The sequence below is a fragment of the Gekko japonicus genome, unplaced genomic scaffold (genome assembly GCF_001447785.1).
Source record: "Gekko japonicus isolate JY-2015 unplaced genomic scaffold, Gekko_japonicus_V1.1 scaffold1969, whole genome shotgun sequence".
Classification (NCBI taxonomy): Eukaryota; Metazoa; Chordata; class Lepidosauria; order Squamata; family Gekkonidae; genus Gekko; species Gekko japonicus.
In genome coordinates, this window is record NW_015173195.1 from 307,462 (window position 1) to 330,730 (window position 23,269).

A 23,269-nucleotide genomic window follows, 5' to 3' on the forward strand; every position below is an offset into this window, starting at 1 on the left:
AGCAGGAACAGCCAATCTGCCTCTATCTAAATACAGTTATAGCACCGTCACTCTGGCTCAACTTCGGACCAGAAGGGACTCCTTTGACATGTTCTGCTTTATTGCCTTGACATTAAAACAGAGGGAGGGCGATTCTTCAGGGAAATAATAAAAAATGGACAGGCGACACCCCCTCGATTTTTCCAAATCAAAGAGTCTTTTCCAGCAGTTTAATAGGGTTTGTGGCACTGCTGGGATAATACGAGGGATTTCCAAAGCTGCAGGCTCTTTGTCGAAATACGACTGATACCCCACCATTCCCCACCCCCTCATTTTAGCCTCAGCCTAGTGGCAGCCTCCCCCTCCCCCCAATAATGGTGCAATTTTCTGTCTCTCTGCACCAGTCCTCCTTGATCTATGGAGCTTTAAACATGATTTTGAATTAGAGGAGGGGGCGAACTGGGACTGCTTTGGTTTCTATAGCATTGACCTTTTCTAATTAATCCTTAGGCCACCTTCGTGGGCCTGGAGAAAAGAGCAGGGGCTTAAGGCACCGTCAGACACCAAGTTGAAGGCAGCTGAGATCAATAGACCAGTGCTCAGGGTGGCAGGCAGGTGAGGGGGGAGAGAGGGGGGGGGAAGCAGGAAGGCAAGGGAGGAAAGGGTTCTTTAAATAGACAGCTGATTTCTTTAAAATAGGTCTCTCGGGGTGCTGTCTTAAATTGCACATCCTTTTCTGAAGAATGATTTTGATAAGTCTCATAAATTTCATTTCCTGTCGTTTATTTTAATGTGGTTTTCTGAGCTGCCCCCCTCCAAAGCTTAGGAAGGTAACAGCAGAATATAAAATTCTGTATCTATATACATCTATCTCTATCTATATCTATATATCTATAATCTCCACATAAAGGAATGTTCAACAGGGCCAATGCCAGGATTCTATGCGCTCTCAGATGAGACTCATCAGTGAGTTAGTCCTCCAGTGATTGACAAACCAAGTGTCCCTTGCCTTCCCTTCGCTGGCAATGCAGAGAAGAGTTGGAAGAAGTAGGAAATGTCATTTCACACTGGAGAAAGTTAAAATCAGCAAGAGAGAATTCCTTTTTGCACATTATATCCATGGAGACTGAGCATGTATTGGGGAGGAGACTGGCAGCACACTGGTATGCACATTCCCCGGAAGGTGTGTAAAAATTCCACCAATATGCAAATATATGCACATAAGCATCTTTCCATGACACCAATGCACCCAAAAAAGCAGGGAGAGAGTCCTGTACATGCATGCTTCTATGTACATAGGACCTTTTCACTGTTGTGTGACAGCACATGAATCAGGGATGGAGCGGGCAAGTGGTGTGCTGCTTCCCCCATAAATGTATTCCATTTTCTTGGATATTTTGTGTGAAAAGCACTGGAGAGTCCAGGCTTCCCAGGAACTTTACGTGCACTGAAAATGGCAGCACAGACATGGCCAAGCACTGGTGCTCGGCAGGATATTAAATCCCCACTTTTCGGAGGTCCAGTACTACTGAATGCCATCTCTGAAAGGTGGGTGAGGGGAAGGTGGTTAGAGGCATGTGGGGTACTCATGTTCCCAGTGCACCAGTACAGAAGCAATTCTCATGGCATGCATGCACTGCTTATGTCATTATAGCCTCCTCCTCATTTGTATGAACACAAAGACCTTCCATCCATCTCCCTTCCTCCGGCTGCTACCCAAGTTAGAAATAGGGTTGCCAAGTCGTTTCTCAGTCGCAGTGGGGAACTCCTGGGCGGCGACTGGAGCGCGCGCACGCGAAGTGCTCGCACGCCACACGCTCATCATCCGAAAGTGACGTTACGACGCCGGGCACACTGGGGGCGGGACCATGACCATCGGAGGGGAAAACATAGTCTCAGCCTAGTTTTCTCTCCGATGGTCACGGCCCCGCCCCCAGCGTGCCCGGCATCCTAAAGTCACTTCCTGGTGACGCGCACGTCAGGGTGGGGTTCTCCCTGGGGCCCGATCCGCCGCCGGCGGAGAACGGGCCTCTGGGGCGGGGGTTTCCCCGCCCCCCAGGGGGACTTGGCAAGCCTAGTTAGAAATGAGGGCAAATTCTGCCCTAATCATCATGCAGGGAATCTCAGTCAACTGTGAACTAGCCCTAGGAGGGAGACCAATTTGGCCCGAAAAGGTTGGTCCCAGCTGCACCTCCATGACTACAGTCTGTGCTCTGAGCCTTAGATTGGTTCTGAAAGATAGTCAAATTCTCATTTGGTAAAACTTTATGAAGGCCAAGTGCCGAAGAATAGATTCTTTTGAACTATGGTGCTGGAGAAGACTCTTGAGAGTCCCTCAGATGCTGGGAAAGACTGAAAATCAAAGAAGACGGGGAAGGCAAAGGATGAGATGGTTAGACAGTGTCATAGATGCAACGAACATGAAATTGAGCAAACTTCAGAGGACGGCGGAAGACAGGAAGGCCTGGCATGATCTAGTCCATGGGGTCGCGAAGAGTCGGACTCGACTGTGCGACTGAACAACAACAACAAAACTTTATGGGAAAACCCATAGCTGTGAGGTAGCCACCGAAAAAGATGCACATACCCACTAAGCTGCTTGTCAAGGTTATTATTCTTTCCTCAGACTGAAACATGAAAAGGACTGTGGACTCTAAATAGTTATATAACCAAACTGGAGATTTGTCAGTTTATGGTTGAGATTAAAAATCTCCTTTCATCCCCCACCCCCACCCCATGCAAACTAATGGCAAAACAACCCATGGAAAAAACACCACTCAATGCAACTGGACCAGAAATGACACACACAAGAGCATTAGATCAAGACCAGACGTGACGAATCATTTCAATATTGTTTACAGTTCCTACTTTCATGTAAATTATCCACACACTCCCCTTCCTCTCTCCTGTTTAATGTGAGGCATACAAGGCGCTACTTTATTTGGCGCTCGGGGCTTTGTAGTCCCCTCTGATACTGCAGTGCAATTAAACAACAAAGCATCGCGGCGCTGTAGAGTGGTCCTCATCTGAATGCAATTTATTTCTCTTAAGCTGTAATTTTAGGATAAAGGCCGTCCCAGGAGGATTTAAGCACACTGCAGAAAGAAAGACAGAGTGAGGGGAAACTAAATGCTTTGGGAGAAGAATCGGTAAGAGGGAAAGGGGGCTCTTGCACAAGGCCAGGCCAGACTTGTTTGGATCCTGCACACAGCCCAGAGCCCATAGTTCTACTCCCCTCCTACAAGACAGGCTTGCCAAATTCCAGGTGGGTCCTGGAGATTTCCCAGAATTACAACTGCTCTCCAGATGACAGAGATGAGTCCCCCTGGAGAAAATGGCTACTTTGGAGGGTTGACTCTATGGCTTTAATCCCCACTGAGGACCCTCCTATCCCCAAATACCACTCTCCCCAGACTCCACCCCCAAATCTCCAGGAATTCCCCAATTTGGAGCTGGCAACCCTACATCCAGGTCTATATCTAGCCTCAGCACTTTAGGTCAGCCTAGTCCTCTGCAGCCACACTGCATCCCATACGTCACCTTTTTACCAATCCAAAGATGGGGGCAGGCAGGGTGAGAAGTTGCAGGAAAAGGCACAAGACTCTCACTCACTCCTTTAATACACTACTCAAAGCACTTCTTCCTTTATATCCCCTAACCTGCAGAATGCCTGCAAAGGGATTACCATGCAGCTGAGACATGAAGTCCTCTTCGGTAGAAATATATTCAATGAATGCATGTAGGAAGGGCAGGATCAGACCATCTAGTTCGTCTGGCAACTGTTCAGCAGAGCCTGTGTGTTTACAAACTGCCCATGTGCAGGCTTTGTCTTTTGTGTGTGGTAGGGTTGCCAGATCCAGGATGGGAAACTCCTGAAGATTAGGGGATGAAGACTGGGGAGGACAGGGAACTCAATGGGGTACAATGCCATAGAGTCCACCCTCCAAAGCATCCATTTTCTCCTGGGGAACGTATCTCTGTAGTCTGGAGCTGAGCTATAATTCTGAGGAATCCCCAGGTCTCCCAAATGAAGGTCGGCATCCTTAGTGTGTGGTTACCAACCTTCAGGAGAGGTTTGGAGATGTCCCAGAATCACAACTGATCTTCAGGTGACATAAATCAGTTCCCCTGAAGAAAATGGCTGCTTTGGAGGGTAGATTCTATTGCATTATATGTTGCTGAAGTCCCTTCCCCAAACCCTATCCTGCAAGGGTCCACCCCCAACTCTCCAGAAATTTCCCAACCTAGAGCTGACAGCCATACCTTTATGTAATCTGGTATGTCAAGATTTTGTATCATGGCTCGTTATTTTTTACCTTATCCTCCCCTTTGTGGCATATTGGCTGGCCACATCCTGTTAGGCTTGGCATCTGCTTTGATGTCTTTTGTTTCTGATGGTTCATTGGATAGTCTCTTGATATGGTGTTATATTGGAAAGTTCTGTTATACAAGAATTTATAGGGTTTTTTATTTTGGAGGGTTTTTTGGGGGGGATCTGGCTTTTAACCCCATGTTAAGAGAAAAAGTAGCAACGAATACTTTAAATAGCTAAATAAATCCCTTGCCCAATCCAGGAACAAGAGCATGCAAACAAAGCTTATGTATGAAAAGTATCTGTGTATAGAATCTGTGCATGGATTCAGCTGAATGTTTGGAAATAAGGGGTGTGTGTTTGTGAATGTAACATTTCTGTAAGTAAAGGTAAAGGTTCCCTTGCTCGAAAGCCAGTCGAGTCCGACTCTAGGGTTGCGGTGCTCATCTCCGTTTCAAAGCCGAAGAGCCAGTGTTGTCCGAAGACGTTTCCGTGGTCATGTGGTCATGACTAAACACCGAGGCGCACGGAACGCTGTTACCTTCCCACCGAAGTGGTACCTATTTATCTACTTCCAATTTCTTGCTTTCGAACTGCTAGGTTGGCAGGAGAACATCTCTGTACATGAATTCAATAAATGCAACGTGTGTCTTCTAAACTGGGCTGAGAGCCTATTGAATACTAGTCAAGCAGGAGTTTGTTCACAAGGTAGTTGAGGTCCATATGCTCTGTGCCCCAGGCACATGTCTGTATTGCTGATCCCCAGTGTAGTGCCTATGAGCAAATACCCAACCCTGGCTTTCATTAGGGTTCCCAGCTCCTGGTTGGGAAATACATGGAGATTTTTTTTGGGGGGGGGGCTAAGGAGGATGGGGTTTGGGGAGAGGAGAGATTTCAATGGGATATCATGCCAAAGAGTCTACCTCCCAAAGCAGACATTTTCTCCAGATGAACTGATCTCTGTCACCTGGAAACCAATGATAATAGCTAGAGATCCCCAGCCACCACCTGGAGGTTGGCAACCCTAGCATCCATCCACTTCACTGGCACAAGAGGTGCATGGACCGATCCCAGGAAGCAACAGTTTTGTGTCTACAGGGGAGCACACATTCAGATGCAGCTGCTGCTTTCGTAGGAGAATGATTCTCTTGCGGCATACCAACATTTTGTGACTGGTCTTAGAGCTCCATGTAGGGCTGCCAACCTCCAGGTGGTGGCTGGGGATCCCCTGGAATTACAGCTTATCTTCAGACCACAGAGATCAGTTCACCTGGAGAAAATGGCTGCTTTGGAAGGAGGACCCTATGACATTGTACCTCATTGAAGTCCCTCCCCTCCCCAAACCCTGCCCTCTTCAGGCTTCACCCCCAAAATCTCTAGTCGTTTCCCAACCCAGAGCTGGCAACCCTAACTCGATGGAAGCCACTTTGTGCAGGTGCCCACTCCCCATTGTCAAAGTCCCACCTAGGGTTGCCAAGTCCTATCTTCCCCCCCAGCAGGGGACTTTGGGGGGGGGGCGTTCCCGAAGGGGGCGGGGCACCCCCGACGTGATGACGTCACATTGGGGATATCCTGCCCGCCCGTCCCACAGGGCAGTTAGGGAGCCAGCTTTTCCACGCGCCCAATCTTTAGTTCCACAGGGCCAACAACATTGGGGATCGCCTGGTCTGCGTTATCCCAATAATGAATCCCCCCACCACAACAACTTTACGGTGTAGAAGATGTTGAGTTCTAAATACTTTTCATGCCTTGTTTGTTATCTTTGCATACTTACTGTCTATAGTTGTAGGCTATATCAGCAAATTCCTTTCTTCTGGCCCGGTAAACAGGATCTTTGAAGCCCTGGAAAAATATTACAAAATACATTGATTTGGACTTGCAGAAAGCCATGTAGAACACAAATAGGACTGAACAAAAGTAACCTATTTCAAGCTGTCTTTGGCCTTCTCACTCTGGCCTGCCACGTCAGGTATGAATGAGAGTGGGCAAGACTTACAACAAGGCTCAAAGGTTTGCTTCTAGAGGTACTCCATATGCAATCGCGAAGGTGCTGCTATGTCTTAAAAGGGCATTTTGGCTGCTTTATATACCTAAGAATAACTAGAGATACAGGGATAATTGCAAATGGCTTTAAGGGATAAGGGATAATCACAAGTGGCTTTAAACATGACTCTACCATTCTAAACCCACCTGCCTGCTATTTTCAATAGCCAAACATTGTGGAGTTGGGATCTTGAGAATGTCATCAAGGGAAACAGGAGTCCCCCCCTCATGCCATGGTCCCATCCACAACAGGTCCCCCATGGCATTTGTAAACAGAGGTAATTTCATCTTTAAAATTGTGGTTGTGTCCCCATGGTGGACTTGGGGACAACATCACATCTGAGTCCTAAATAAAGAGCTCTGTTCATCTGAAGGTAGACTCTAATGTCCCTAAGGGTTGCCAGGCACAGCCTAGAAACTGGTGAGAGCCTGGGGAGGCAGGTACATGAGGAGCACCTTAGGGCCACAGAGCTCCCAGCCATTTCTAGAGTCGACCGACATTACTTCCAAGTTTCCCTGGAAGTGATGTCATGCCATTAACCAACAGTGGTCCATTTTTCTTCCTCCCACTGCTGGAGCAACAGTGGAAAACAGGAGGTTGGGACGGGCACCTGGGAAGCCTGCTCTACTTGGTTGTCCTAATTTTCAAAGCAATTTGAGGATACAAGCTAGGATTCTAGTCCTCATGGTTAAAAGAATACCTTACTTCAAAAACAAAAGATACCAGCACACCCAAAGGTTTCAGCAGCTTCAAGAAAAAATGGTCTGCTTCTGACAGAAAAACATCTGTGAGCCAGGGTCTTAGATTCTAGACATGGGAAGGCAGTCCAGTCTATTCTGTACTATTTTCCTTGTTTGGTTTTTTGAGGTTAAGGTCAAAGCAGGCCGTGCCTCAGCCCAATTAATAGAGGAGTTAGGGAAATTGCAGGTGACCAAAGGTGAAAGAGTCTTGATCTAGCCCAGAAGCCAAAGCTTCCACAACCCTGCCATCCACCAAAAAATGAGGAAGCTCCAAATCCACAGGTTTTTTAACATCTATTACAGACTATGCCTAATTGCACTTTGGTTCCCCCCCTTTAAAAAAAAACAGGAAAAGGATCATTATATAATTAGGAATTGAATCTAAGATGCATCTTTCATTTTCATGTATTGAGGGGGTTTTTTGGAGAGCAGTTTCTGCTTTCAAGCCCAGCCACTTCCTGACAGAAACATCCAGAGGGTGCTTTCATTCTCTCACCCAGAGCCACTGGGTCTCCCATACCCTTTCCTTTCTTCCAGGATGCTGCCAAATAATAGCACAGGAAACACGGTGCTTTCAAGATTAAACTGAAACTACTGAAGGGCTAATCACTGCCTCAATTAGTGTAATAGCAGCAATTTTGTGCCACGCCACATGGGATTTATTTACAAGCTCCCAGCATTGGTTAAATTAATAGCCATAATTTCTGGCTGGAGTGAATCTTCTAATGTAAAAATAAAATGCTAATTTGCTGAGAGGAAGCTTTGCTGTCAGTCCCTGTGTACTCATGGAGCCAACATGCTCATATGTACAAAACTTCATCTGCCCAATAACTGCATCCAGGGCTTTTTTTCTGGGGGAACGCGCCGGAACCTCTTCAACAAAATTCATTCAAAAATGTTTAAAAGCTCATGAATTTTCAGTACACAGATTGAAAACTTCATTTCCCTCTTGAAAGTTCCAGCACCTCTTTTAAAAAAGAAAAACAACCACCCCCTGACTGCATCTATAAAGGTAGATGTCAGGCCCTTTAAGGGCCTCAAAAGACTTTTTGCTTCATAAGCTGTGCTTATGCTAAACATGAGCCTGCAGTGCGATGTGGCTGTGAAGAAAGCTAATGCAATCTTAGGATGCATTAACAGAAGCATTGTGTCCAGATCAAGGGAGGTGGTAGTTCCACTCTATTCTGCTATGGTCAGGCCCCACCTGGAGTACTGTGTCCAGTTTTGGGCACCACATTTTAGGAAGGATGTTGACAAGCTCGAGCGTGTCCAGAAGAGGGCAGCCAGGATGGTGAGAGGGTTGGAATCCAAGTCTTATGAGGAAAGGCTGAAAGAGTTGGGTATGTTTAGCCTGGGAAAGAGAAGGCTTAGAGGGGGCATGATTGCAGTCTTCAAGTGTTTGAAGGGCTGTCATGTAGAAGATGGAGCAGATCTATTCTCTCTTGCTCCGGATCGCAAGACTAGATCTAATGGGTGGAAATTACAAGGGAGTCGTTACCGGCTAAATATCAGGAGAAACTTCCTAACTGTAAGAGTGGTTGAGCAGTGGAACAGTCTGCCTCGGGAGGTGGTGGATGCTCCTTCGCTGGACGTTTTCAAGCGGAGGCTGGACGACCATCTTTCAGGTATGTCGTAGGTATGTAAGGCTGTCTTTCAGCTATGCTCCTGCAGAGGGCAGGGGGTTGGACTAGATGACCTGCAAGGTCCCTTCCAACTCTAACATTCTATGATTCTATGATTCTTTGAGACTGCGAGAATTCAGAATGCAAGAGGGGAATGAAATTATTTTATTCTCAGGTTATAAAAACATTCCCATATTATCTCTTGTAACTTCCTAGTCACTGTAATGTATTGAAACGATTACATGAATCACCTCATAGGACTCCTATGTTAAGCTTCGAGCCAGACCAGGGCTCCTCTGAGCGAACTTCCTATTGGTCGCTTCGTAACAGCGACCAATCAGAACGATACCATTCCCTAGGAGGGAAAGACTCCCATTGGTCCTTAACTAAGCAATCTCATTGGTTGTTAATTGTAAATAGGCGTGGCTACATTAGCCCGGTTATGTTTAAAAGGAGCATAAGCTCCCACTGTTTTCTGTTCTGGTTTCTTACTGAGTTAGTGCTTGCTCGTTACTTCCAATAAAGCTGAATCACTTGCTGAATCACTCTAAGAGTCCTTTGTTAGCGCGATCTAACAATTGGCGACGAAGGTGGGATGTTAGAGCAGGTAGGCAGCCCTGCGGACATCCACACTTCGGACTCGGAAGAAAGCGAGCAGAGCACAGCAGCCGATCCGGCGGAGGCGCCACCAGCTCCGGTGCCCAAGTCTCCCACGATGGCTGGAAGCCAGAAGTTCGAGTGCTTCGAACCCTCCTCAGAAGACTGGGACTCCTACCTATCCAGGTTCGAGTTCCATCTGGAGACACACGACATTACAGACGAGGCCAAGAAACGGGCGTGCCTCCTGAGTTCCTGCGGGAAGGGGACCTTCGACATAGCCAGGTCGTTGGTGGCCCCAACTGATATAAAGACTGTCACCTACGCTGACATCACGGAGAAGCGTAAGGCTCACTATTCTCCACAACCGTCGGAGATCGCCTGCCGGCACGCTTTTTACAAGCGGAACCAGGCCGGAGGCGAGACCATCGCAGATTTCGTGGCGGCCCTTCGCAAAGCCGCACGGCCATGTAATTTCCACAACGTGGAGGAAGCCCTCAGAGACCGTCTCGTCTGCGGTCTCAAAGATGAAAGGCTGCAACAGAGGCTGTTCGCCCGCACCACCCTGACCTGGGCAGTGGCCTACGAAGAGGCCGTGGCCGCGGAAGCAGCGGAGAAGTCCACGAAGGAGGTCCGCCAGCGGGTGGCAGAGCCCAGTATACACGCTCAACGAGACAGCGAGGGCGAAGACGCGGATGATGACGTCAACGCGGTTCGAGGCAAGCGGACCCCAGCGAAGACTACCAACGTCAAGCCTTGCTCCGGTTGTGGCGGGAAACACCAGCGCGACTCCTGTTGGGCTCGTGATGTCGACTGCAGAGCGTGTGGGCGGCGTGGTCATCTGGCCAGAGTCTGCAGATCAGCAAAGAAGGATCCCTCAACTAACAACCGGTCAGCGCAGAGGGGCACTCCAGTCAGCACCCAAGGCAAGACCCGTTCCTCAGCATCGGAAGCAAGCTGCCAGTTGACGGCGACCTTGTCGAGCGCATCGGCCGTAAATCGCACCAGCAGCCAGGGCAAGATCACCGTGACTCCACTCCTCGACGGCCGACCCTGTACAATGGAGGTGGACTCAGGATCGTCCGTGACGGTGATTTCTGCCGCGTCCTGGCGCCAGTTGTTCCCGAACCGAAGCCGGCGGCGGCTCCAGCCTGCGGGAACCAGAGTGTCCGACTTCCAGGGCAACCGAATTCCCTTGGCCGGACGGGACTCTGTTACTGTTGAGTATAAGGGGAAATGTGTTAAACTGTCATTCCTGATTGCAGAGGGAGACCGGGTTAACCTGCTAGGGTTAGATTGGTTTGAGCCATTGGGCATTGGTATTTCTGGGATTAACAGGATGTCTGAAAATAAATGGGGCATGCTGTACGACCTGTTCCCTGATGTATTTGCCGAAGGGTTGGGGAGGTACAAGGGCCCCCCGGTTGCGTTTGACTTAGATCCGTCAGTCAAACCTATTAGGTTGAAGTATCGGAAAGTACCTGTGTCTCTCAAACATAAGGTGGAAAAAGAGATTGACAAACTAGTTGAGCAAGGGGTTTTAGAGCCAGTACCATACAGCAAATGGGAGACCCCGATCGTAACCCCTGTCAAATCAGATGGGTCCATACGACTATGCGCCGATTACAAATGTACGATTAACAAGGCGCTGCAGCAACATTCGTACCCGGTCCCGGTAATAAGCCACATTTTGGCTTCCCTGGGGGGTGGCAAGATTTTCGCCAAATTTGACCTGGCCCAGGCATACCAGCAGTTGCCTGTCACCCCGGAGGCTGCCGAGGCCCAAACAATTGTAACCCACCAAGGGGCTTTTAAAGTGAACAGGCTGCAATTCGGGGTCAACGTAGCACCTGGGATTTTTCAGGGCCTCATGGAACGTCTACTAAGGGGGGTACCTGGCACAGTGCCCTATTTTGACGACGTGCTGATTGCGGGCGGGTCTGAACAGGAACTACTGGACCGGGTTAAAGAGGTCCTCAGGCGTTTTCAAAATGCCGGTCTCAGAGTTAAGCGCTCAAAATGCACGCTCGGGGTGGAAAGTGTGGACTTCCTGGGGTTTCGCATTGACGCAGAGGGAGTCCACCCCACGGATGAGAAGGTATCTGCAATCCAAAACGCCCCCAGGCCGGTGAGTAAGAAGGAGCTCCAATCCTTTTTAGGACTCCTGAATTTTTATCATGCGTTTTTACCGCATAAGGCATCAGTGGCGGCCCCTTTGCACGCGCTTTTGCACAAGGAGGCAAAATGGAAGTGGGGGCAGGCCGAGGAAAAGGCTTTTGTGGGAGTCAAGGAGCTGCTGACATCTAATGCCGTACTCACGCATTATGATGAACACAAGCTCCTGGTGTTAGCTGCTGACGCTTCACCTTTTGGAGTAGGCGCAGTTTTAAGCCATCTGATGCCTGATGGGAGCGAAGCGCCTATCGCTTTTTATTCTAGATCACTATCTGCGGCAGAGCGGAACTATGCCCAGATAGACAAGGAGGGTCTGGCGTTGGTAGCGGCTGTCAAAAAGTTCCATGATTTTATTTTTGGCAGACGATTTTTGCTGGTCACTGACCACAAGCCGCTACTGGGGATTTTTGCGCCCGATAAGCAATTGCCAAACATCATGTCCCCACGCATGCTTAGATGGGCGATATTTTTGCAGGCTTATGATTTTGACTTAGAGCACCGGCCTGGGAAAGCGATTGGGCATGCGGATGCCCTCAGCCGGTGCCCGGTGCCGGACATTGGCGCAGACCCTGCCCCCGCCTGTGAGGTCTTGGCAATTGAGGAGCTTCCTCGACCCCCGGTATCATCCAGGGACATTGCAGCACACACGGCCAAGGATAGCGTGCTGTCCCGAGTATTAAACTGGGTTTGGAGGGGGTGGCCGGTTGGAAGCGTTGAACCGGAGTTCGGCCCTTACAAAAGCCGTCAAAATGAACTATCCATTTCTAAGGGCTGTGTATTATGGGGGAACAGGGTGGTGGTTCCTGACAAACTCAGGACGAGAGTGTTAGAGTCGCTGCACGAGGGTCACCCCGGTATGGTACACACCAAAGCGTTGGCCAGAGGGTATGTCTGGTGGCCGGGGCTGGACAAAGAGATCGAAGAATGGGTACGAGGGTGTCCCAAATGCCAGCAAGTCAGACCCGATCCCCCACAAGCTACACCCCAAGGCTGGGAGTCATCTGGTAAACCCTGGGCCAGATTGCATATAGATTTTGCTGGCCCTCTCCAAGGGCAAATGTTCCTAATTGTGGTGGACGCTATGTCCAAATGGCTGGAGGTCGTGCATATGAAATCGACCACATCACTTGCTGTGATCCATGCGCTCCGCCGACTTTTTGCCACCCACGGGTTGCCTGACGTCATCGTCAGTGACAACGGGCCTCAATTTGTGTCTGAGGAATTTAGGCTCTTCCTCACGAGTAATGGCATACGCCAAATGACTTCGGCCCCTTTCCATCCGGCATCTAATGGCCAAGCCGAACGGATGGTCAGGACGGCCAAAGAGGCCCTGGGTAAAATGGACGAAGGGGACTGGAGCCAGAGGCTGGGCTCCTTTCTTTTGCTGCAGCACACCACCCCCTGTAGTGCTACAGGCCGTAGTCCGGCCGAATTGTTAATGGGGCGGAGACTCACGACCCGTTTGAACCGAATGCACCCAGACCTCACTGAAGAGCAATCCGAGCGTACCACGGCGCAACCGAAGGTGCGCATGTTTGAAAAAGGGGACAAGGTTTTCGCACGAAATTATGCAAACGGGCACTTATGGCTTCCTGGGGTTATATCTACGATTGTAATAAAGTATTTTGGAACAGTTGATGTACAACAGCATGACTTGAATGTATGTAAATAATAAAACAAAGGGATGATGACTTAACTTAGGGGGGAGGAATTGTAATGTATTGAAACGATTACATGAATCACCTCATAGGACTCCTATGTTAAGCTTCGAGCCAGACCAGGGCTCCTCTGAGCGAACTTCCTATTGGTCGCTTCGTAACAGCGACCAATCAGAACGATACCATTCCCTAGGAGGGAAAGACTCCCATTGGTCCTTAACTAAGCAATCTCATTGGTTGTTAATTGTAAATAGGCGTGGCTACATTAGCCCGGTTATGTTTAAAAGGAGCATAAGCTCCCACTGTTTTCTGTTCTGGTTTCTTACTGAGTTGAGTGCCTGTTCGTTACTTCCAATAAAGCTGAATCACTTGCTGAATCACTCTAAGAGTCTTTTGTTAGTGCGATCTAACAGTCACCATCTCTAACATATGTCCCGTGGTGGTGGTGGTGAAAAGTGCTGCCAAGTCTCAGATGGCTTATGCCAATCCCATAGGGCTTTGCAGGCAAGAGACATTTCAGAGGTGGTTTGCCATTGCCTGCACCTGCGTCATGACCCTGGACTTCCTTGGTGGTCTGCCATCCAAATACTGACCAGGTCTGCCCCTGCTTAGCTTCCAAGACCTGATGAGATCAGGCTAGCCAGGGATATAGCTATATGGCTCATACCCTCCACGAAATAGGGTTTCCAACTCTTGGCTGGGAAATTCCCAGAGATTTGGCGATGACTGTGAAGGGGAGAATTTGGGGAAAGATTTCACCTAGATTCTATGGTATATCATAGAGTCTACCCTCTGAAGGTGCCATTTTTTTCCAGGGGAACTGGTCTCTGTAGTTGGGAGATAAATTGTAATTCTGAACTCCCAAACCCCAGTGGTTGGCATTCCTTTCATGACGCATGAGGCCATTTAGAAGATCTTGGGTTGCAGGACCTTTGTCACCAGCTGATAAATTTTCAGATTGTTCTCTGTGTCAATGAGGACCAGAAATGTAAGATATACATGCTGGGAAGTTCCAAGTCATTAAAAATATTGCTGTTAATCTGTTGTTGTTGTTTTCCTTACTGGGTGATCAGCATCCAGCTCTGCTCCATAGCTGAGGATCTGGTTGGCAAATCTGTCCAGCTCTTGAATAGTCCTTGGGAACCATGGCACTAGAGAGCAGAAAAGAAACAGGAATGAGCTTCTTACTTCAATTTACTGTTGACATTTCCTGGTAGGAATGATGCTAGTTGTGATGTACATGACCACATCTAGCTGCACAACATCAAATTTTACCCCTCACTCAGGCTGCATTCAACTAGTGAGGAGGAGTCCCCATTCCCCTGCAATAAATGCTGAAAATGTAGAGGCATTTGCACTGACAAAGGAGCTTCCTGTGCACCCTCCCAAGTCACCTGCATCACCAGAGCACTTTTTAAAAAGCCTTTTAAAAAAACTAATGATTACTATTGTACTATAGCATTATAACATTATAATGATGGTCATGATATATTAATTCCTCTGAATTCACAGCTTTTGTTTTTTTTAAAAAAAGTAAAATTCTAGTCCTTTCTGTTTGTTTATTTGATTTATATAACACAGACATGTTGCAGAGAGAGAAGGAGAAAGGTGCTCCTCTGCAACAAAAATGGATGGAGACTTACATATGATGGCAACAGATATTTACTTAGAAAATGTTTATGCCATCTCTCTAAAACTGTTTTAAAAAGAATAAAAACACAAAATCATTAAAAGTTGTGAATGAAAGCACTGCATTAAAAGCCCAGCTATTGTGCTATACCCATCTAGCAGTTATAGCAATCCAGCTATCCAGTGGTGTGGAGAGGAGAAGTGATGGCTCAGGACAGGAGAAGGAAAATTGCTCTGATGTGAGCAGGACCTTTAAAAACCGCACACTTTCCTTCCCACCATCCACGTGGTGTGTAACCATGCTTGGAATGCGATCTTTAAAAACAGATTGTGGGAAAATTTAGAGTAAAGCAGAGGGAAACCAGAAAAGTCTGCGATTAGAGGATGTTGTTGTATGGATGCCCCCCAAAAGAAAAAAGACTTTAGTTTGGATGCTGGACTGGATCAAAACCTGCACATGGAAGCAACCTCAGCCTCCATGGCAGGTGATAATAACACGTAACAGTAGCATTTCAACAACTTACATTTATCTGAAAAAAGTTTTCATGTGTTGGTTATGTGCTTTATTTTTTTACTTCTTCTGCACTTGTTAACAGTGCAGGGAGCCTCTGACAACTTCATTCATATGCCAGGAGGTTAAAAAGCGATTGGACTTCCATCACATCCTGTTTCCCTTGAAATCTACCACAGCTTGCCACTAGAGGGCAGCAGCAGCAAACCATTACATGTCTGACCCCCCTCTCTCTTTGTGTGCGCGCACACACACATGTGTGTGTTTGTGTGATTGTGTATGTGTATATAATGCCCTAATTCCTTCAGACATTGCCTCTGAAAGATAGGGGTACATTCTTGGAGATGAAGCTGTGGTCCAAAAGACCCATTCTACACAAAATTTCACCTGTGCCAAGTCCTATTGAAGTGAATAGAAGATTTTCAACAAGCCAATATGTCCCCATACATGGTTATTAAAAGGCCAGTGCTGAGATTCTTCTTTACACTGGGGGGGGGATCATGGTTACATTGTTGGGCCAGCCCCCTTAGCATGACTGACCTTCATCTCTCCCCCCCCCCCCTAGCAATGTGCTTACAGGCAGACTTCTGTATATGGGTGAGTTGGTACTGTGTGTTCAGTTCACCCCATTTTTCTGGTATACTTTTTTACGTGATGTCTACCTATGCCTACCAAGCGTTCCGTGCGCCTTGGTGTTTAGTCATGCCGGCCACATGACCATGGAAACGTCTTCGGCTTTGAAACGGAGATGAGCACTGCAACCCTAGAGTCGGATTCGACTGGCTTTCGAGCAAGGGAACCTTTACCTTTTACCTACCTATGGGCACAGGGTTCTTACCAAAGTATCAAGGTAATGTGTGTTGAGTAGGGATGCCAGCTCTGGCTTGGGAAATTCCTGAAGATTTGGGGGCAGTACCTGTAGGGGGGGACAATCTGGGGAGGGATTTCATCAAGAATCTATGGTATACCACAGACTCCACCCTTTGAAGCCACCATTTCCTCCAGGTGAACTGAGCCCTGGAGGCTGGAGATAAGCTGTAATGCCAGGACAACTCCAGGCCCCACCTGGAGGTTGGCAACCCTAGGTGTGTGGAGGGTTGGTGCTTGATGCCACAATGTGGGCTTGAATCTAGAACTCTTCCACAAAACTGAGTACCCTCTGCAAGTCGAAGGGGTTTTTTTTTCTACACAGGAGATCAAATGGAAGAAATGGACAGTATGGGACAACCCATAACTAAATTTAGCAGAAAAGGGTCTCTAACCATGGTAAAATTAGACAGCTGACATGAGTTGTATGTGTGTGTCTGGGGGGGTCACAATTACCAGCCATGCATGCGTACAGATGCTCAACTTTTCAAAGCACTCTTTTGCTCAGTGTAGCTCCAAGCTCTGTGAGAGTGAAGGAAGGGCTTCAGGCTTCTCTTCCCCACCCCACCATTTTTGTCGGGGAAACAGCCATTGGGGTGTGTGTTTGGGGGGGTGTTTGCCCTTTCCTTGGGCTCCACATGCCCTGCATCATGTGACTGAGGTCACGTGGCACCCAAGGAAGAGGCAGTTGTATTGTTTCAGTTGTATTGTTTAGATAAACCCTTATAGCCCAATCCTATGCAGAGTTTTTCCCTTCTAAGGCCAATGACTTCAACGGAACGGGAGTAAGAAAAGAAAGGAGCGGCCAAACACTTGTCGTTTCAAGACAAGAAATGACTGTATAGTTAATTAGCCGAATGTCCAGTGAGGAAATTCACTGTCACATGATGTGGTGGTAGAGAATAGCTACTCCCTGACCTGGATAGATCTTGGAAGCTGAGCAGGGTCAACTGTGGTTAGTACTTGGAACACCAAGCTGGGAGGACAGAGGCAGGTTTTCAGCCACCTCGCTGAATATCCTCCAGGCCCCCCAATAGGGGTCAGTCAGTCAGAGGTCAAAATGACTTCCAGGTGAGAATAACTACAATGGCTTTTTTTAAAAAAAGAACAGGACAAGATCATAAATCATAGCTCTATTAGTAGGATTGCCAGCTCTGGGTTGGGAAATACCTGGAGATGGGGGGGGAGGTTGGAGCATGAGGAGAGCAGGGTTTGGGGAGGGGAGGGACTTCAGTGGGGCACAATGCCCATAGAACGTGTGTGTAATTCCCTAATTCCTTCAGACATCACCTCAGAAAGACAGTGGAGGTAAGAGAGCCAGTTTGGTGTAGTGGTTAAGTGTGCGGACTCTAATCTGGGAGAACCGGGTTTGATTCCCCACTCCTCCACTTGCACCTGCTGATGTGACCTTGGGTCAGTCACAAGCTCTGGCACAGCTGTCCTTGAAAAAGACTGGGGGTTTCTCTGTAGGAATGTCAAGTGAATGTTCATGTGATTTTTGTATGTTTATGTATGAATTGTTATGGAAAATAAATAAATAAAAAAGAGATTTAATAAAAGAGCAGTTTGTGTCAGAGTTCTCTCAGCCCCACCCACCTCACAGGGTGTCTGTTGTGGGGAGGGGAAGGGAAAGGAGTTTGTAAGCCGCTCTGAGACTCCAAGTGAAGGGCAAGGTATAAATCCAATCTCTTCTTCTTGGCGACGAAGCTGTGGTCCAAAAGACCAGTTCCAAAGCAGCCATGTTCTCCAGGTGAACTGATCTTTGTCACCTGGAGATCAGTTGTAAGAGCAGAAGATCACCAGCCAACACCTGGAGGTTGGCAACCCTATCTATCAATGGCTATTCGCCTTAATAATTACAGGGAACCTCCCTGTAGAGAGGCAGCACACCAGAATATACTCCTGCCACTGAGCTTCTATAGAGCAGCAGGGGCAGACTGGGATGCTGAACCTGGAGCAAGTTGAGCCAAGTGGCCCCTGCAAGGGCTACAGCAACAACAGCAAAGGGTGTTGGACTCGTCCATCAGCACATCTATACCCACTGTCATCATTACTGCCGGCCGGATTCAGATTGAGCAGCCCCCGAGGCTCAGCCTGCACTACAGGGGCTATGTGGTTCAGTGGGCCTCCATGCCAACAGCCCACCAGGAATTTTGGGCAAGTTAAAGGTAGAGTCTACTTCTATGTAGCAGTCCCAGTGATTTCCAGTGCAATCCTATGCAGAGTAACTCCAGCCTAAACCCCTAGATTTCAACAGGTTTAGGCTGGAGTAAATTGCAAAGGATTACATCATAAAGCACTTGACATACACTATCTTGCTATGGTCCTTAAACCAAGTTCTGTAGGCCTGTCTTATTAAAGCTTTACTGCAGATAGGAGAAGGGGCAGAGGCTTAGATAGAGCTGCCTGCCTAAGAGCACTTAATGGTTTGGGGAGCAGAGGAAAGATTTGAATCAGGGACCTCCTGGATCACAGCTCATCCCCTTAGCCCCTATGCTAACACCAGGGAAAAGCCAGAGAAGGCCGCCCCCACCTTCATACCATGCTAGCACAGGGGTTGCCAGCGTGGTGCCCGTGGGTGCCACGGTGCTTGCCAGCAACTTTCCTGGTGCCTGTCAAGTGTTTTTAGGAAGTAGGCAGGGCCAGCTACAACGTCCGGCCAACAAGGCTTCTGATTGGCCACTGATGACTGGCTGTGCAGATGTTTACAAACATCGATTTGGCAGCAATTGCCACCGCAGCACAAGACTCCTCACTGTGTGGCTGGAGGTAAGCTGTGAGATCCCTTTTGTGGCTGGCTTCGTTTCCTGCAGCGGCTATTATCCGGCAGCCATTTTGTGATGGGGCCCACCTCGCTGTGTCAGAGTTCCAAAGTTCCCACAGGCTCAACAAGGCTGGGGGTGCCTGATCTAGGGTTACCAGCTGACCTGGACAAAAATGTCATGTCCCTTGAATAGATGATTAATGGGATATTATGAATCCATCCCATGAGAAGCATCACCTGCCCAGTTGCACACATTAAGCCTCTTTGAAAGGGCCTGGATGAGCATTGCTAGGTCCCTTCTGGCCACTGACAGGGGATGGGGGGATTCACAGGGTTGCCAGATCCAGGTTGGGAAACTCCTGGAGGTTGGGGGATGAAGCCGGGGGAGGACAGGGACCTAAGGAAGGTATAATGCTGTAGAGTCGATCTTCCAAAGCATCCATTTTCTGCAGGGGAACTGTTCTCTGTAGTTTGGAGAGGAGCTGTAATTCCAGGGGATCCCCAGGTCCCACCTGGAGGCTGGCATCCTGGGGCCTGGACATTTTTCTCAAAGCCAACTGACAAGCCTAGCTAAATGTAGAGGCCTCTAGATGGCTGCTGCTGGATACAGAGTTAACCGTAACTGTAACTGATCCAGCTGAGTTAGCTGTAACGTTCTAAAGGCAACTTTCGCTTCCACTGGCTTCCCTCTGCCAGACCCGGTAAGCAAAGCCTTTAAGGACAAACCTCGGCCACACACCCAAGCCACCCTCTGAACAGCATGAAATCTAATTACCCCTTCGCTTGAAACGCGGAGGTATTTGGCCCTTCCATGTGCTTCCTTCTGCCCGGGTTAACCAGACTGGCTGTCTCCCCATCCTGCCGTTAATGAATGGCCAGAGCAAGCTGTTGCAACACTGACCCTCTGTGAAGCTCTGCAGAGCAAATGTGGGCTGATCAGTAATAAATATTGATTTGTCTGCAGGAGAAACAGCAGCATTTTATGGGCCTGTGGTGGACACCCAAGTGGTGACCAATTTAACATGGGGTCAGATGCTTAATGGGATGCTAATCAGCTATTTATATGGGGGGCAACAAAACAGAAGGGCTCCCGGGGTTCTGCAGAACATTCTGCCCCATTGGGGGGGGGGCGGTCAGAGACAGGATTGTTTAGATTTATTGTCATTTCTGAGCACAGGTTTGGGTCTTTTTAAACACAGCCAACTGTTCCGGTCAGCCCCAGGGTCCTAGCAAACAAGGCCTCCACAGACCCTTGGCCTCCGGCTTGTCTCCAAACGGCAATAAATTGTCTGTATCCCCCCCCCCCCTTCTGCTGAAACAGAATCATATTTAATTCTTTTACTCTAGGCTCCAGGGGGTCTAATGCTCTGCTCAAATGGAAAAGAAGTACGCTGTGTTTTCATGGCAAATCACTGGGATCCTCATTTTAGCAAATAATAGCTTCGATGTGGCTGGGGATGGATTTTGCAGTTATGAAAACAGGGGTGCTGAAGGTGCAGAGCAGCTTTGCAAGGGAGGCTTTTCTGGTCTTTTCTCACCCCGCAGTCACAAGAGGTTTAAGCAGGAGAGCTGGTGTGGTGTAGTGGTTAAGAGGGCTGAACTGAGATCTGAAAGACCCAGGTTTGAATCCTCATTCGTACCGTGGAGGCTTGCTGGGTGATCTTGGGCCAGTCACACTCTCAGCCTAACCTACCTCACAGGGTTGTTGTGGGGATAAAGTGGAGGACAGGAGAATGACATAAGCTGCTTTAAGTTCCCATTTAGGGAGAAAGGCAGACTATTAATGATTTAAATAAATTAAAAAAGCAGGAGGTGGAGAAAGTTACTCTGCCGAAGAGAGATGGAAGAAAGACTTAATTCCATCTCTGTGCTCAAAGTTGTATTTGTGGAGTGCAGGAGAGGACTTCTGGTCAGGGCTTTTGTTCAGGAGCACACACTTTGTTGTGCAGGGCCTGCACCAGTGTAGGTTTTGGCGGGGGGATGGGGACAAGATCTGTAGTGAGCTTCAAACACAGATTCTGGGGCACAGTCATATAGGTGGAAGGGGCCATAGAGGTCACCAGCAATGCAATCCTAAGCAGTCAATGGATTTAGAAGGGCCGCATGACGGAGTGAGCTCCCGTCTCTAGTTCCAGCTCCTGCCAACCTAGCAGTTCGAAAGCAAGAAATTGCAAGTAGATAAATAGGTATCACTTTGGTGGGAAGGTAACAGCGTTCCATGTGCCTTGGTGTTTTGTCATACTGGCCACATGACCACAGAAACGTCTTCGGACAGCGCTGGCTCTTCGGTTTTGAAACGGAGATGAGCACCGCAACCCTAGAGTCGGACTCGACTGGCTTTCGAGCAAGGGAACCTTTACCTTTACTTTTAACTCTGTTCAGGATTATATTTAGGGCTGCCAGGTTGCCCACTCCTGCCCCAACGCTCAGGGTCCCCTCTGCTGCTCAATGGAGCAAAAGGCAGTGGGGGAATAGCAGCACTTCATGCCATGACATCACTTCCAGTTGTGCATCCAGAAGTGATGTCACAGCATCACATGATGCTCTAGCAATTTTCCAATGCTGATATCACTCCATCCCGTGCTTTCAGGTGTTGCCAAAGGCTGGCAACCGTAAGTCCATACTTAGACATCTGCTGTGCTTACTTTTTTATCCCTGCTAATAATCAGAAGTACAGATAATCCTGAGGATTAATGCAAAATGTGATCTGAAACACCTTTCCCTTGGTATGTTTGCTGTACTGTTGAGGAAAGTGTGGGCAAAACTCAATGATCAGTGACCAAGATCCTTGTTACATTTTTAAGGCTAAAAGCAACCAAGAGGGTGTGCCCAAACCGGGTTGTCACAGAAGGGCCCTGCTGACGTGCAAGAACTGTTCTGCTTGGGGTCCTCAGAAAGGTCGAGACACTCAGTGGCAGCCCCATGTCTCTGCCCAGTGGCACATCCCCAGATGGAATCCGCCTGAATGGACCACCAACATCAACCTCATTCCCCTTGTGCCAAGGGAATTTGTCTCCTCTGCTTGCTCCTCCCTGCACCCTGGTAGGTCAGTCCTTCTCTACCTGTTATTCCTAGGTGGCACAATCTTACCAGGCTGTGAGATGGCTCTGATTGTTCTCTGCTGGCTAGAAGCATTTGCATAACCACACCGTAAGTCCTGGGTGTTGTAAGAGCTATCAACAGGATGGGGGATTCTTGAGAGCAATTAACTTCTCTCTTGTTTCCTATCGTTTTACTGACAGAGAAACTTCTTGGCATGTATGTGGAGGTTTTGCAGCCCCAAAACCCCCAATAGTGAGATGTAACCCAAAGTAAAGGTCATTTCTCCATGGACAAAATGCTGCAGGCAGCCCACCCCTTTCCTCCCTACATCATTTTTCCAAATTAAATTTCACCCCCAAGGGGTCCCATTCCACCCCTAGTACTATGGTTCCAATGTGACAGTCCACTTTTAAATGTTCGTAGCCTTGAAAAATCCATGGGAAATCTGATCACAGATGTCTTTTGTATCAACCAATTTGACCCTGTTCCATAAGCAAATGTTAGTCTCTTCATGATATTGTAGGGCAATACTAAGATAACCCATGACAATACTGAGATAACCCATCCATTATTAGTCATTCATTAAGGCTTTCAGGTCTATACAAATACATTGCCATTTCCCCATCACCTTTACCTCTCTACACTTTCCCTCATAGAGTCAAAAGGAAGTACTTCACCCAGGGAGTGATTGACATGTGGAATTCCCTGCCAAAGAAAGTGGTGGTGGCTATAAACATAGACGGCTTGAAGAGGGGATTAGATAAACATCAGTGGCTATTAGCCACCAGGTATAGATGGAACACTACAGTCTGGGACCTGCATATTTCTGGGATCGTCTCCTCTGTTATGTCCCCAGGAAAGCGTTACACTCTGCTAAGAGCCCTTTGCTGGCCCCAAAGATATCCAGCTGTCCTCGACCAGAGCCAGGGCCTTCTCGGCCCTGGCTCCGACCTGGTGGAACTCTCTGCCAACTTCCATCAATTCCGCAGGGCCTGTAAGGCAGAGATATCCCGTCAGGCTTTTGGTTGAGGACGGCAGTGGTTTTCCATCATAGCTGGCACCCTCCTCTTTTCTTCCATCTTGCCCACTTTGGCCTCCTCCTTAACCTGCCCATGAGACAGAAGAACAGCCCAGTGTAGGTTTTAGATTAAATTAAGGACTAGGGTTGCCAAACCTTTTTTTTCCGGCAGCAGGGGGTTCCCGGTCAGCGTCCTGGGTGCGCGCCGCATGCACGTCACCCGGATGTGACATGATGACGCCAGGCACGCTGGAGGCGGGGCCACAGCCATTTGAGGGGAAAACTCTATGTTTTCCCCTCAAATGGCTGTG

The 23,269-nt window shown here is 48.3% G+C and overlaps 1 protein-coding gene across 1 annotated transcript in view; it reads right to left on the reverse strand.

The window, feature by feature from the left end:
• PAH (phenylalanine hydroxylase) overlaps nt 1–23,269 on the reverse strand; it is a 60,006-nt gene that overhangs the window by 15,088 nt on the left and 21,649 nt on the right. Inside the window, exons 4-5 of the mRNA XM_015422628.1 lie at nt 14,190–14,278; nt 6,066–6,133 (exon numbers count right to left, since the gene is read on the reverse strand). Of these exons, the coding sequence (XP_015278114.1) occupies nt 6,066–6,133; nt 14,190–14,278 (157 nt within the window). The remainder of the gene's footprint in view (nt 1–6,065; nt 6,134–14,189; nt 14,279–23,269) is intronic.